Below are 17299 nucleotides of genomic sequence, written 5' to 3'. Positions count from 1 at the left end.
CGTGACTAGCGCTGGACGCGTCAGCGCCTACGAGCGGCAGCGTTCCTGGCATGGCACAAACGCAGGCAGGCTTACCAAGGTTGGCACAGTGCCAAAAACGCTGCTGCTTGCCGACGCCGAACGCCTTGGAGGCTAGGCGCTCGATATCAATCGTCCCGCTTCGCTTTGTCTTGAGGTTTGCGCGGCCTAGTGCAAGCTTTCGCCTTTTTTTTTCCTGGCTCAGCGCGCCGCGGAGAGAAAAGAGGCGGGGGTCGGGAAGGCAGGAAGCTGGTGAGGAATAGGCCGCGTGCGCATTCTCCTCCTCCTCCGGGTTGCCATGGCTACGGCGTGGCAGTTTCCTTGGCCCGCACCACAAATTACGGCTGGCTTAAACATCTGCGCTGTTAAAAAGGCAAGTTTGATTGAGAGAGAAAGAGAGACGGCCACGTTTATTGAAAACAAACAACAGGAACCACGGGGTTGCTTTCGTTGAGATGCCTAGATTAACTTGATTGTTTTAGTCCTCACCAGGTAGAGCAGCTATGATAGTATGAATGAGTGAACGTTCACTGAAATAGCATGGCGCTTCGGCCTAGTTATTTGGAAATAGGGTTCAGGAAAAGGGTAGATTTGCAATGGTAATAAAGAAACATTTTAAGAAACCACGATATGCACCATTAACAATCAACCGCATGCTGATCATCAAAGCAAAGCCTAAACATCACTTTGTACATCATTCAGAATACAACAGGGAACACAAGTACAAAGCACTGTACAGCGTGCTCTGCGCGCCGCAAGGCAGACGTCAATATTTTTCATTAAAGAGCCTCTCTTTGTCTCAGTCCACACGCCAGTATCAGAGGAGCTATTTCGCGGACAATGCGGGTTCGTTCTGTATCGACTTCAAGAGCGCCTTCTACAACAGAAGCACTAGGTGACTAAGAGCATACTCGGGACTCGTACAATAATAACATGAAAGCAAAGGACAATGTCCGCCCGGTGCGTATCTTCCATTATCCTCGTCACGCGCATGCGTTCTACGAAGGCGTTCTGTACAAAAAGGTTTAGTGCGCCTCTCTCGCACTCGTGACTCGCAGAACCCATTCACGACGCGATGCTGGTGACTTCCGTGCTGTTCGCTCTCTCGCTGTGTATTGCCACATTGCTGTTCATGTAAGTGGAAACCTTCGGCATTGGAGAGAAATTTTGCACTGACATTGTTCTTAAACGCAATGAAAGTCTATTCCTGAGACCTTATATTTTACGCATTCTTAGTACACTCATGAGTGAATTAACCCGTGGTAAACTTCGCACGAGTGACAGTGTGAGTTGCCACGCAGTAATTTGTCGAGTGAGAAACGGTAACCACAATACAAAATTGCTCATGAACCACTCTTTTGCCGCTTGAGTTTAGTATATTTTCTGTGCGACAACTGTACCGCTACTTGCGCGAACATCTTTAAGTTATGGTAAGTTTACTCACTGGCAAAGTGTTCCGTTCTAGCGACATTCGGTCTGTTTGTACTCACTGATTCAACAGGAAGATGAACCAACAATAACCAAAGGTAAATACTCAATCTTAGGAGAATAGTAGTACACGCTCCTTGCCAGCAGCGTTAGATTGCAGTGAGGCATTTGTATAGTGAGGTGCTTGCAATGCCTCGCTTCTTTCAAGCATGGTGTATCAGCCGCGACTGCTAATAGAGCCGATACGGCTTGTGTGTTAGAGAATAGCGCTTGCAGTCAGTGAATGTTTAGCAAGCGAGAACTTAAATGTTTTGCGCATGCTCCTATGGTTTTCTGGAATAGAGCGTTACGACCACATGTCAGTGAATGGAGGAGGCGGCACTGCCAGAGGGCATATTTTTTTTATCCCTACGGGCATATTCTTTATCACTAAAGGGCGTATTAGGTTGACTTCACGGTGCGATGGTTGTCGCAGATTCGACGGAAGTGGAGACAGTGTGAAATGAGAAGAGGTGCAGGGAGAGAAAGAAAGAGAGATTGACATAGAGCGAGATAAACAAATAAATAAAATAAAACTTTCTTGGCGAGGCGGGATTCGAGCCCGGGTACACAGGTCTGAAGGCGAGTGTCATAACCACTAGGCTATACACCTATTTTTTTTTCTTTATTACATGGGAACAGAATTTTCAGCAACACAAGAAACAAGAAAGCGCTACAGGTACACATTCAAAAGTCAGGCAAGCATGTGTAAGCGTCCAATAAAGGCATCCAGTACGGCGCTGTTTCTAGTGCAGCGTACTCAATACGATCGTAGGCAGCAGATTCCAGAAAAAACGACCGAGTTCTTCGCGGTGGTTCAGCGTGCCTCTCACACATTCTACTGCGCCAAAGGCTATGTAGGCCAAGCAGCATGAAAATGTCATATGGTGGGTGACAGGGACCTTTAAACGGTAAGAAACGAATTGTGTATGGTGTGATGTCTAAATATTTTTTAAGTGTTCTTTGGAGAATGTCCCAGAAGAACGCGGCATCCCTACAATCGACAAAACACTGATCAATCGTTTCAGCATGTGGACACTAATGGCCTTTTGTAGAACACGGCATCAAACAGCCCCTTTTTTCTAAATGTGTTTTCTAACCATGTTTTGACAGGAAGGGTTGCCCGAATGTAACTTAAAGAGAAAAACGTTTTGATCCCTGGAGGAATGATCATTCGACGGACACGCTTAAGTACATCTAGGTAATAACTTTACAAATAAGGCGCACGATAATGGGGAACAGGAAACAATGTGTCTATCAGTGCAGCAGAAATTTCTTTACGGGATGCAGTGAAAATATCATCATCACCATCATCATCATCGTCATCAGCCTTTATTTATGCCCACTGCAGGACGAAGGCCTTCCTTGTAACCTCCAATTAACCCTGTCTTGCGTTCGCTGATTCCAATGAAGAAGCTCGAGAACAAAGAGCGATGGAACGAACAATGTTCGGCCTAACGTTAAGAGACAGGAAGAGAGCGGTGTGGATCAGATAGCAAGCGGGGATAGCCGATATTCTAGTTGACATTAAGAGGAAAAAATGGAGCTCGGCAGGCCATGTAATGCGTAAGATGGATAACCGGTGGACCATTAGAGTTACAGAATGGGTACATAGAGAAGGGAAACGCAGTCGAGGAAGGCAGAAAATTAGGTGGGCTGACGAAGTTAGGAAATTTGCAGTGAAAATATAATCGACACTAAAGCGAGGCTTAGGAAAGTGAAAGCCTTCAACAACCTGTTTCAAGAAGCCCCAAGGAGCTGGTGGTGCATCTCTGCCAGATGCCGACACGAATATTTCTGGAAGGTAATTCATTAATCGAAGTTGTAACATCTCTCTTAGAAATAGACTGTTTAAATAACAAAAGAAGAATAGCCGGGAGACAAGTTGCCCGAGAAAACGGTGAACTAGGCCAACGCCACCACTCTCAGGAGGAAAAAAAAAAAAAAAGGTTATCACGCCGCATGGCCTCAACGCGTGAGCTCCATACATCGGTAGCAAACACACGATAGATAGCTTGCAACCTAAGCCGCGATCAGTGTAATACCAGCAGGACGTACGTAAGTCGAGCTGATAGAAACACATTGCCGGTGATACCGCAATAGAACAGAGATCTGTTGCTACGTCATCGATATCAACATTGAACTTTGTATTCTTCTGCTTATCTCTCTCTCCCCTTTTTCCTTCCCCCAGTGTAGGGTAGCCAACCGGGCTCAGTCCTGGTTAACCTCCCTGCCTTTCATTAAATCATTTTCTCTCTCTCTCTCTCTAGAAACACATTGCAAGCTTCAGCTCGGCTAAATATGGACAACTACCACCCCTGCCAGTTGTTAACCTTACGTTGTACTTCTGCAAATTCCGTTGACCAGAGAGGATTACTATAGCGATATTGAAAGAGGGGTATGCCTAATTACTTGTAGTCCTGTCTCCACAGAATACCTGCGAAATGAGTTGGCATAGTAGACCATAGACCGAGCCAAATCCCTGAACTGTTCTCAACGTTTACTTCTGCACCAGAAGCTGAACAAAACTGTTGCGTTATGGCAAGGGCAGTCTCTACACTTTTCTGGTCAGCACAAAAGAAGGTTATGTCATTTGCATAGGCAAGTACACGGACCTCATTGTATAACAATTTGAACCCGTGAACGGTATGATCCTTCAGAATTCGATCGCAAAGCAGTTCTAAGTACAAAGCAAATAATAGAGGTGACAAGGGACAACCTTGCCTTACCGATGCCCTCAGGTAGATAGATTCAGATAGACAATCATTAACTATTAGCCTTCTTGTGCCATTAGCATAACAGATGGCGATGCTTTTAAAAAGAAGATACCCAACGTTTATGTGTTCTAACAGACGAAACAAGAAGTAGTGATTAGCTTTATGAAATGCTTTTTCCAAATCAATTTGAACTATTGCAAACTGACCCGCACTTTCTGCTACACACTCTAGCACAGACCGTGCAACGTGGATATTTGTCTGGATCGATATTCCTCTAACACCACATGTTTGATGGTCTCCCACCACTGATTGAATGTCGTCTGGAAGGCGATTAGCTAATATCTTAGCAAATATGTTATAATCCACGCTGCCAAGTAATATGGGGTGATATCCCTCAACTTTCTGCAATCTTGTTGCATCACTGATTTTTGGAATCAGTACTGTGTGTCCTTGATTAGCGTGGCATGTAGGCATCCAATCCTGTAAGCATCTTCATACACTTTAAGCAGAAAGGGAGCTAATATAGAGCAAAATCACTCATAAAATTCCGCATTCAAGCCATCAGGCCCATGAGTTTCTTCTTAGCTAGCGAAGCAATGGTTGCTTCAACTTCTTTGATAAATATGTCTTTATCAACGTCATCGCATTCGTCTTGAGTGAGCTGTGGAAGCAACGAAACAAAATTTTCCGTTACAGCTTTACTGTTAATTAGTTTATGACACTGAAAGATATTGTCATAATGATCCGGGAAGGCTTTCATAATTATATCCTGGTCATATCATACACTCTTGTCATACTATGCCAATTTTTGTACATGCCAAGTTAACGAAACGACCATGAGAGCACAAAGGCGTAGGCCGCTAGACAGAGACATAGATAGGTAGGTAGGTACAACTTTATTCGACAAAAGGTGTCGTTCAGCATGGATGGATAGATAGATCGATAGATGAATGGATATTGTCAAAGTGGCGAATGCTCGCCAAGAACGCTTCGCATTTAAAACAATTTGGGTGATTTGGGCTCATCTTGAATGTAAATTGAAGCAGCGCGCCCTTTGAATAAGCCTGTCAATGCATATGGTTCCTGTTTTTTTGTTTTGTTTTTTTGACAAATTACAAATGGCTGGTGCTTCTTCGAATAAAGTTCGTTTGGCAGTCAGCGCTAGTCCTTCTGTGGTTGTTTTCTTGTCTTTCTTGTCTCCGTCCCATCGCGCTTCACATTCAATTTACATTCAATCTAAGCAGTGTTAGACGATGTATACAAAGAGCTTTTGCCGCTGCAGCACGCGTGAATATTAATGACCTGATGAAAAAATTGTGACTTGCCTTGTTAATAGGATACTAAGGAGAATTTTGTAACTTCATAGACCAGAAATATGAATGAATGCAATACACCGTAGTTTTTTTTTCATATGGTTTTAGGAGATGTTGTCGCCTTTAATTGGCACCGGCTACTCCTTTTCACATAGAGATATGAAAGAAAAAAAAAAAGAATTAAAAGAACTAAAGAAAGAGAGAACTAAAAGTCAACTCCAAATCACCATAGCATAAAGTCTAGTCACATAAGTACACTAATATCACACTAATACTAATACACAACAACATAACGTTCAATCACAAAGGCGCATTAAAGTAGACACAAAATACAGTGACATAAGTACACTAATGTTACACTAAAGGTGAAAGTCAACTCAGAAAAACAGCACACAAAGTTCAGTTGCATAGGTGCACTAAAGTAAACACAAAGTCCGGTCACGTAACTGTACTGAAATCACGGCCCATGAGATAGCACGGAGTAGACTCAAATGAAGGTGCATGAACTCAGGTGTTGATTTGACCAAATTCAGATAAAATTAAAAGAAATCCCATAGAGTGAGCTTATCACAGAAAAACACTATTTTCAATATTTTCCTAGAATATTGCTCGCTTCTAGAAATATTTTGAGGGCCATTAACGCTCGTCTTTGCAAAGAATATATGTTGGCCAAGGACCTAAGATCTTCCTGAGGCTGAAGGGCCTGCGGTTTTATCGTTGTCTGTGTGTGTCGTGTCTCGGACATTCTAACAGAAGATGCTGTACGTCCTCATCCGCGTGACCACAAGTAGATTTCGGACCATCAGCGCTTCATTTTTTTTGTAGAAAATGTTTTGTGTACGCGGTACCGAGCCGCAGACGTTGAATGAGCGTTTCAAAGGCTCTGGTTGTATCCAATGTGGACAGGATTTTGAATTGAAGCGCAGGGTCAATGTGAAATAAATCTGAAGATTTAGAGCTCTGATGAAACCATGTCGCTTTGCAACCACGGACTGAGATCTGTCTTAGTATGTGCCGTAATTTGCCTTGCGTTAAAGGGAGGCCGTACGTGCCGTTATTAATATGCGCTTGTCTAGCTGCCTTGTCTGCTGCAACATTCCCAGGGATATTGCAGTGGCCAGGTATCCACTGGAACATTATTGTGAGATTTTTTTCACTTGCCTTTGTGAGTTCATTTATTGTCTCATAAACTAACGCCATGTTTTAGGAATTGCTGATGCCACCACGAAGTGACGACAAAGCTGCTTGTGAGTCACAAAGGATGACCCATTGGTTCCCTTCTTGCATTGAATTTATGTAACGTAACGAATAATAACGATAATATTTCAGAAAGCTCTGCTGTAGTTGATGATGTCGTGTGTGACAATTTAAACGTCTGTATTCTGTTACATTCTGGAATGACAAAGGCAGTTGTTGAAGAATTTGTTTGACAAGAACCGTCTGTGTACACTTGAATAAATCCAGGGTACCGAAAGTATATGTGGTATAGCGCTAGTTGTTGTGCTGCTAGCATAAACATGTCTCGTTTGCGAATAATTCCGTCAACCGAAAGTTCAATTTTTGGGGCGACAAGTCGCCATGGAGGGTAGGAAATATCTTAGATCCAAAATTTGTGATGTGGTAGTATATTTTTTTGCACCTGAACCCCAGTACTGATGTTCGCCATGTCTCTCTCAGTGACTGTAATGCTAGTGGGTGTCTTTTGTGCTGCACTGAAACGCGAAAGTAGTGTCGACCGGTTTCAACCGTCCTCATAATAGGGAATGGAGGATGACGTGCCTCTGCAATTACTAAGGAACTTGAGGTTGCTCGAGGAACACCTAAGCATAATCGAAGGCTCCTAGCTATTAATCGTTGAAGTCGTTCTTCAGAAGAACGGGAGATTCCATGCAGAACCGGTGAAGAGTAAGCTATCTTTTGCTTTATAAGTGCATTATGTATTTTCCGTAGTGATGAAACCGACCCTCCCCATGTCGTTCCTGCTATGCGGCGAAGAACATTTATTGTTGAGTTTATTTGTTCTTCGAGCGCTTTAATGTGAGAATTCCAAGAAATTTTATCAGTTATACTCTTACTTGGATGGGTGATTACCTGCTTTACGCCTATAGGATTTTGGCCACGTTAACGTTTATTAAGGGCGGCGGTAAGGATGCCTAATACACGTGGCTAGGGGAAGTAAATAGAAGGTGTCTGTCAAGTAATCGAGAGAAGCACATACATTTTAGCGCTATCGCACCCTCGTGACTACATTATACGTGTATACGTGCACACTTGCTACTAAAAGACACACAGTACACTTAGACTAGCACAAACACTATCCGCTTGTCTACGTACGTGCAACCCTTTGCATACGTTCTGGTAACCTTGTACGAGACGCAGGCATTAACCATGATTATAACCTCTCCACAAACGTATTTATCGGCGTATCCCTCAGATATTGTTTCCATTTCGGACCATGATCAATTTTGTGTAACCATTTACAGTCACTTATTTGATGACGCATAAATTTTTTTTTTTCTTAACGCGGTTCTTCGCATTGTATCTTCATTCCTGCTTTTGTTGTATTAGCCTAACATTGTCTCATCCAGTGTATTGTAGATGTCATTAGAATTGTGCATATTATTGCATTTTCTATTTTGTTTACTATTTATGTACCCCACTCCCCTCTGTAAAGCTCTGTGCGCTTGAGGGTAAAATAAATAAATAAATAAATAAATAAATAAATAAATAAATAAATAAATAAATAAATAAATAAACGACAAGCAAAAAAAAAACACTGTCGTTACCCTGGCCCAGATAGATAAAGAAAGCGCAACAATATATTGTATTGGTCTGACAAGCGGATGCTGTGACGCGAGGGGTGATACGCATGCTCGTAAGCTAAAAAGAAGTGAAGGCCGGCAAGCAGAATGAGTCTCATAGCAGCGTTTTGACGTCACGATCCTCGCTGTTGGTTTCATTTCTTTGAATGTGGCTGTCTGGGCATGTTGGTATTCTTTTTTAAGGAGGAGGAGGAGGAGGAGAGAAAGAGAAGGCAGGGATGTTAACCAGAAATGCGTCTGGTTGGCTACCCTACTCTGGGGGACGGGAAAGAGGGAATAGAAAGATGAGATAGAGAGAGGAGGGGGGGGGTGGGGGAGGAAGGACACTGTGAGCCCGCGCACGCACGCGGAGGGCCTGAGCAAGAATTGTACAAGCGCAATGAAAACACACACACACACACACACACACACACACACACACACACACACACACACACACACACACACACACACACACACACACACACACCACACACACACACACACACACACACACACACGCACACACACACACACACACACACACACACACACACACACACACACACACACACACACACACACACACACACACACACACGCACACACGCACGCACGCACACACACACGCACGCACGCACTCACGAACGCACGCACGCACGCGCACACACACGCACACCCCCACACACCACCCCACACACACACGCACACAGACGCACACGCACACACACACACACGCACGGCACACACACACGCACACGCACACACACACACGCGCGCACGCACGCACACACACACACACACACACACACACACACACACACACACACACACACACACACACACACACACACACACACACACACACACACACACACACACACACACACACACACACACACACACACACACACACACACACACACACCTGTGTTTGTGTGTATGTGTGCCTTTTTTCGACCGTGAATTTTCCTTGCGTTTGTGCAGTTTTATTTATTTCTTTTCTGTACGTATGTACGTACAATAAATTCGAATTCAAGGTACACACAGATAGATTCCAAAGCGATCGACTTGGAAAACAGAAACAACGTCGACAAGAAGAATGGAGGCTTCCTTGACCTTTATGTCAATGTTTCTGACTATCGACCAGTCTCTCTTTTTGATCACCTAAATTGTCGGGAAGAATTGTAACCAGGTAATCGAGATTATTCAATTGCAATTTATATCGCAGCTTTCTGAACTTTGTGTCAGAACCATCAGTCACACTGTCAGAAAAATAACTTAAATGTTCAAGAAGATGAAATGTTAATTAGTTGCTCATGTGTGGCAGAATCTCTATATAAGAAAGAATGTTTACGGCAATAAACGTTTAGCTGAAAGTCAGTGCTACGTGGTCATCGTCTATCGTTTTTTTAAAGACGATAGTCTTTCTTGGGGAACTTAAACGCTGAAAATTTGGTCTGTCTGTCTGTCTGTCTGTTTGTCTGTCTGTCACCCGATACAACCACCCGGCCAAAGTTGGACCACTTGCTTACCGCCCACACTACTTAAACTGGTACGGCTGTTCACATTTGTGAACGTTATCGATCACAAAGTAAATATTACGCATATCTGAGGCGCAGCATCACTAGGTAAGTATTAGGAGGTGTGTTCCTTTAATAGAAAATGCATAGATACGTAACTCTAAAGACCCTAGTTTCTTAAGCTGCGCTGAAAATGCCATGCTGTGCGCGCCGACGAACGACGTTCCCCGACTGCGCGCCGACGAGCGCCCTCTGCCATGGAGGAAGGAAACCCTCTGCACAAGCTCATGTTTCCCGATGTATTGCCAGATGGCGTCCATGTCTCACGCAGCGCCTCCTCAATTTTATCAATGCCAGCCAGATGCGGCCGATTCAACATAAAGGAAGCGCTGTCTGAGGCAGGGCAAAACATAAATGGCCGCTTGATGAAATAATGCGGTAAAATGAAATCTGTTCAAACAAACCTTCATGCCAGGACGGAAATGGTACGAGAACAGCATCACGGGTGGCCGCGGATCAGACCAGCACTCATGTAGTACGGCCGGCAGAAGACTATCGTCTTTCGACGACATTTGCAGCGAAGCACGCAGATACGCGGCAAATTTTTTTTCTTGTTTACTATAAGATACGTACATGAAGTTAATGCAAAAGGCTGTACGCAGGCGCAAACCATATGCGCAATATATATATATATATATATATATATATATATATATATATATATATATATATACCAGCCAGAAGCTATTCTGGGTCCGGGTAAATATTCAGAGTGATGTAGACGCGCGTATGAAGCGGTTTATTGATGTTTCGGCCGGGGTCCGGCCTTCATCAATCAATATATACATATACATATGTGCAAGTAACAATATAAAACGTCATTTTCGTTCAACTTATTTTATATGTAATCTATGGTGCCTTGTAATGCCAAAGATATGCCAACTTAACAATAGTCACAAGGATCACAAATTCAAATACACGACTGTCGTGACTAACCAGATAAAAAAAAATGCCGGCAGATCCAATATGCCCTGTGGGAATCGATGTTATGCGAAGCAGTGTGCGGGGGAGCCCACCAAGTTAACGAAACGACCATGAGAGCACCAAGAAGTAGGCGGCTCTTTCATGACGTACATGACCCGCATGTCATGACATGACATGAAAATGATAAGCCATGACATTCATGTCATGACTTATCATTCATCTGCAAACACATTTCAGTGGTTTTTGAGTGTTCATCTTTTTTCGCTGAGTTATTGTCATTTTTGCCGAGTCATGCTCATGACTATGACTTCTACCATCATCCTTAAGTGTTTCCTTCACTTAGTAGCCATGTGCGAACCCATTCCAGTTACATACCAAGTTAAGAAAACGACCATAAGGGCACCAAGACGTACGCACTGTTTTATGACTTACATGACACACTATGACATTTATGTCATAAGCTATCATTTATGTACGCCATACACTATTGTCATACTATGCCAAATTTGCTACATACCAAATTAACGAAACGACTATGAGAGCACCAAGACGTAGGCGCCTGTTTCATGACCTACATGACAAACATGTTATGACACATAAGTCATGATATTGATGTCATGGCCTATCATTTATGTTCATCATACACTCTTGTCATACAATGCCAATTTCGGTACCTACCAAGTTAACGAAACAACCATGAGAGCACCAAGATGTACGCCGCTAGTTAGATAGATAGAGGGATAGATAGATGAATAGATAGATGCTGTCAAAGTGCCAAATGTTCGCCAAGAAATGCTTCGCATTGAAAAAAAAAAAAAAAAGCTGCAGAAGGACAGAGGCCTGAGGGCTGTCTGGCCCCGCCAACAGGTGGTATTGTAGCAGTTTCTCATCTTTTTCTTTTGTTTCTGTTTTTATATCGGGCGAACTTCTAAACTGGCTTACAGTTTCCAAGCATACAGATTGCATATTGCCATGTTAAAGTGACGCTGAAGAATAAAACTGCCGAAAAGATGTAGCTAGCTGCATCTTGAACTCTTTATGGGACGTGCTTGAGCCCGTCAAAACAAACACTCAAAGTACAACGATAGCGGCGAGCACAGGCGTCGGTTGATATGCTTTTTGGGTCAAGTGCACCGGATGTATATTGACACGTGTACTCGTTTATCTTGCTCCGGTGACCGCTTTTGACCCGCTAACAAATGATAAACGTAATCACGCGGCGCAGGATCGACAAGCCTGCATGTGTTGGAAGTTTCCTGAATGTTATCGATAGTTCATTCCGTTGTCTATTGTCGCCGAAATTTGTGTAATCTGAATGAATATGCGACGCCAATTATGTGGTACTTTCTGGAAGGCACGCGGGCACCAGCGATTACGCTAGAACATGTATAAAAACCGACGTGCTTGAGCCACATTTCTGATTTCGACGATCGCCGGCTGCGGTCACCGCTATCGTTATGCGTTGAGTGTAGCTTGTCTTTCTGGGCACAGGTATCAGTTTCGCAATACACAGTTTTAAATGCGAAGCATTTCTTGGCAAACATTTGCTACTTTGACAGTATCTATCTATCTATCTAGCCGCCTACGACTTTGTGCTCTCATGGTCGTTTCGTTAACTTGGTAGGTACGAAAATTGGCACAGTATGACAGGAATGTATGACGAACATAAGCGATAGGTCACGACATAAATGCCATGACATGCGTGTCATGTAGGTCATGACAATGACCTAGCGAAAAGATTACCACTCAAAAACCACAGAAATGGGATCGGACGTGGGTACTAGGTGAAGGAAACACTAAAGGATGCTCGTAGAAGTCATAGTCATGAGCATGACGTAGCAAAAATGACAATGACTCAGCGAAAAATATTAACACTCAAAAACCACTGGAATGGGTTCGTGCGTGTGCACTAAGTGAAGGAAACACTAAAGAATGATGGTAGAGACCATAGTCATCAGCATGACTCAGCATAAATGACAATGACTCAGCGGAAAAAGTACAGCACTGGAAAACCAATTGAATGGGTTCGGATTGGGTACTAGGTGAAGGAAAAGGCTAAGTTTGTTGGTCAAAGTCATACTCATGACTGTGACTGAGCAAAAATGACAATGACTCAGCGAAAAAATATTAACGCTGAAAAACCACTGAAATGGGTTCGGACGTCGGTACTAAGTGAAGGAAACACTAAAGGATGGTGGTAGAAGTCATAGTCATGAGCATGACTCAGCAAAAATGACAATGAATCAGCGAAAAAAGATTAACGCTGAAAAAACACTGAAATGGGTTCGTACGTGGGTACTAAGTGAAGGAAACACTAAAGGATGGTGGTAGAAGTATAGTCATGAGCATGGCTAGTCATGAGCATGACTAAGGCTTTCACATTAAGGACTCTTGTCGCTAAAGAGACTCCTGAGGAGCGCCTACATCTTGGTGCTTTCATGGTCGTTTCGTTAACTTGGTGGGCTCCCCGCACACAGCTTCGCATAACATCGATTCCCACAGGGCGTGGGATCTGCCGGCTTTTTTTACTACTGTGTTCTTCAGTCACTACAACGTGACATCTGGTGGTGAAAACCGCTTACCGGAGCAAGATAAACAAGTACACGTGTCAATATACATGACTCATCCTATTGCCCGCCGTGGTTGCTCAGTGGCTATGGTGTTAGGCTGCTGCGCACCAGGTCGCGGGATCGAATCCCGGCCACGGTGGCCGCATTTCGATGGGCGCTAAATGCGAAAACACCCGTATACTTAGATTTAGGTGCACGTTAAAGCACCCCAGCTGGTCCAAATTTCCGGAGTCCTCCACGACGGCGTGCCTCATCATCAGATCGTGGTTTTGGCACGTAAAACTCAATAATTTAATAATTCTTTGCATCCTACATTCAGCCTTATCGCTGGTGCTCGCGCACGTTCTAGAATTTACACCAGTATTCGCGCTGCGCACTCAATCAGATTAGACGAGATCTTTTGCTATAGAATCGGAAAAATTCCGATGTATGAAGGCGTATTGTCACGCGCTTGGTAAGGCCCGCCGTCTTACAACAGCTTCTTGGCAAAGACTCAGAGGATTCCACTTGTCCCCCTTCCGTCGGCGACGCCCTCAAGCCTCCAAGCGGTGAATCATATGTTTTTCGCTTCGACGATCGACCCGTGCGGAGTGCACGTTTGGCAGTCATGGCAGAATGACAGAAACTCGGAGCTGACACGGATATTTGCATATCCGATAACATAAAAAAATCATTTAATTAAAGTAACAGAGCGAGATATATACAGGGTGTCCCGACTATCATACACCAAGGTTTAAAAGTATGCAAATGCCAAGTAGATGGATAGACCCAAGGTAATGTTGCTTGCCATCACTTGGAGATATTCAGATGATTTTTTACATTTCACGAAGTCGCATAATTAGTTTTAATTATTGAACTTCTCAAATATTATAATTAAATGAAAAGTGTGAATGAGAAAATTGTAGTGCAACATAAAAAACTCAAGATACAGCTTTCTGTTCCTCAATACGTGCTACATAAAAGTGTTTTTCCGAGCGTGAAAGAAGCCCGCCAATACACGCAAAGTGCCTCGAGCGGCCTGTCACGTGGCATGCTCCTCAACAAGCACGAATGAATGCAATAATTTGCAATGTTTAGCATAAGTACAGAGAGCAAGAAAAAATTTGAAAAATAGAAAATATCCGCCTTGGCCCTAGTTCCCGACTATTAGAAGTTAGACTGCGCAAGTAAAATTATTATACAGATTTGGCGGCGAGAATCTTAATTTTCGGGATGCCAATGCTATGCGGGAATCATGCTTCCGCAAAGGTGAAAACGTATAAGCTCCTATTGTGCAGGTACCGTTTGTTTTTGCTCACTGCAGCAAGTACCTGGTTCCTTTTTTTACTGCATTGTTTAGGCTCGCGAAGCAATGGGTTGTCAGGTTGGGGAGCATCCACAAGCCTTTTCATAGTTGACTATTTTGTTCGATCAGCTTTTCTTTGCAAGCGAGCGGGTCTAGTGATTGCGTCTTGAACGGGCGCTGGAGCATTTTCGTGCTTTGTGTAGTACTTGTACAGCACTGCACAGTAACGTTCAGTGCTGTATATTATTGTGCAGTAATGTATACGGTAATTTGCACAATCAGTGTTAAAAAGAAGAAATGAGTAAGGAATCAGGCTGCTCGCCAAGCTTCTGCTGAAGGTCGGTTTGAAATCGACTGCGCGCTCTTGTACGATTGAAAACTTCATACGACCGGAATATTGCTCCTAATAAGTAGTGCATAGGCTGTCTAAACGCTCATGGATAAAATCAACCCACTGTGTGAAAAAAATAAATAAAAATAAGCAGCGCATTATATTACTCGAATAGGACATTCAAAGCAACACACACTTCTGTGCATGAAGAGATGTTTCAGATATTGTTATATCAGCCTAGGAATCCGATAGGCAAATTAGACAACCAGACAGAAGATTCTGTACCTTCGCTGGGGCGGTGTTAAAATATTTGAGGAAGAGGACGACGACGGCGACTAGCGCGCTCAGCGCAAGCGGCTCGCTCGGGATCTGGCGCTTCTGGACTATAATTCGAACGGCCAGTATGGACACGTTGTAACGATCTTTCGGGCAATACACTTCCCCTTCGCGCCATTCTACTGCGAAGACTACTTTGTTTTACAGGCGGTCATTAAAAATTATGTTGCCGAATTGCCTAAATGGCTAATTGTGGATTGTTTGATCACGGTAAATGCGAGCAGGACTGAAGACTAGTTTCGAGGATACGTTCAGGCGATATTTTCTTTTCCAGACTTATCTGTGTGGCGAAAGTTGTCAAATCCAATCAGTAGTTAAAATGCAGTCCTCATTTCACACATTGCCTGGCGTTGCCCATGGAAATGTTCAAACGGCAATGTTTGACAACATATCGAAAACCTGTCGATGAAACTGATTGATCACATTGTGCCCGGTAAGGAAAGAGTTAAGACGAACTACGCGGGCCACTTCAGGTCGCGCGCGGTGATACTGTAATTGCGTAATGCTATCGGGAACGACCTCATAGTCCAGTGCCAAGACGTAGGAGTATCTTGTATGACTCGAAGTAGCATATTTGTTCTAGAAAATCAAACCTAAACAAAAACGTTCCCGTCTTGCCTGTTTTGGTGCAGCCTATATTTATAATGATGCTTAGAGAAGACAAGAAATCAAACAGATAGAACTAGATTTAACGCACAGAATTACTTTACATATAAACAGAAATTACCTGACCTGTTGACAGGTCAGAAAGAGAAAGCGAAAACTATAAACGCCGATAACGGTGTACAGAGGCACACTCAGAAAATTGCCTCAATAGTTTATCGCCAAGAGAAAAGCTAAACATTGGCACTGACTGAGCGATCCAGTAAGAACCTTAGTTTACCCAAACGCTGATGAATTGTTAATAGCTGTTGGTCTGCAGTCAGCAGGGCACCGACAGCAGAACCCAGCGTATTTAAGCAAAGTTTTCTTTTCCTTCGTTGTGCAATTTAGATGGCGGCGCAATCACTTCAACTACTTCAAGAAGTTGGGCATACCGGGCCCGGAACCAAACCTGATATGGGGAAACCTCGCAGAGTACCACTCCATGGTAAGATGAATGTCAAAAAACACTCGGTCTCACTCACATGCTTATAGAAGTCATGGTTATGCGCACTACGGTAATGACTCTGTTTCCTACTCCCCAATTCTATTTGGTCGACCACTTTCTTGCAAACTTTACGTCCCTCGAAATGCCTCTGAATGAATATCAGTCCGTTAATCTCACAGTTGTAATGGTTTGTTGCTTGTTAGCATACTGCTGGGTGACTCTGCGACTGTGTGTATTTTATTTAAGCATTCCATCTATAGCATTTCTGTTTTTTCTACTTCGTCTACAAGACTAAGTTCAACCAGCGTCACCACAAGGCACCAAGAACCCCGGTTTCTGCAGCCAGACAAGACACCCGTGTTGGGAAAACGGGGTTACGAGAATATTTCAGGAAGCAGTGGTTACTTCTTTCGATTAACGCAGTTTTTGAATCAGAAGCAGTCATTAATCACTACTTTGCGTTGTTGCTCAACAGGAAAGCTACAAGGTTCTCGGTAAATGGATGGAAAAATATGGCAACACGTTCGGGTGAGCTATTTTTAGCACTTATGCTGTATGTAGGTGTACGCTCAAAGTGATGCTCCATTTGAATGAAGCGGTGAACATACTTGAAGCGTGATGTTTGTAGCATCATCACTAGCAAAGAGTTGACGTTCCTTTGCAATAAACACACTCGTGACAGCACGTTCGAATAAAAATTGTCGCAGTTTCACCCGAAAGGCGAAGCACCAATTGCGATAGCAAATTAGTAGAGAGCAATACGGAGTAAGGATAGTAGTTTTATCAGCTGTATAAACTTGGACATGCAGCAGCACCAGCAACGCGCAGAACTGTTGTCGACGCCGTCGGCGTTTTGCCTCGTTC

General features: G+C 43.5%; 1 protein-coding gene across 8 annotated transcripts in view; it reads left to right on the top strand.

The window, feature by feature from the left end:
* Nucleotides 1–1033: 1033 nt before the first annotated feature.
* LOC119448445 (cytochrome P450 3A6-like) overlaps nucleotides 1034–17299 on the top strand; it is a 105580-nt gene continuing 89314 nt past the window's right edge. For all 8 annotated transcript variants that reach the window (XM_049665364.1, XM_049665366.1, XM_049665367.1 and 5 more), the window contains exons 1-3: nucleotides 1034–1152; nucleotides 16339–16435; nucleotides 16911–16963. In XM_049665364.1, coding sequence (XP_049521321.1) covers nucleotides 1094–1152; nucleotides 16339–16435; nucleotides 16911–16963 — 209 coding nt within the window. In that variant the 5' untranslated portion in view covers nucleotides 1034–1093. The remainder of the gene's footprint in view (nucleotides 1153–16338; nucleotides 16436–16910; nucleotides 16964–17299) is intronic.

Source organism: Dermacentor silvarum, chromosome 4, assembly GCF_013339745.2.
Source record: "Dermacentor silvarum isolate Dsil-2018 chromosome 4, BIME_Dsil_1.4, whole genome shotgun sequence".
NCBI lineage: Eukaryota > Metazoa > Arthropoda > Arachnida > Ixodida > Ixodidae > Dermacentor > Dermacentor silvarum.
Note: the sequence above shows the minus strand (reverse complement) of the source record. Positions and strands in the feature narration are given on the sequence as shown.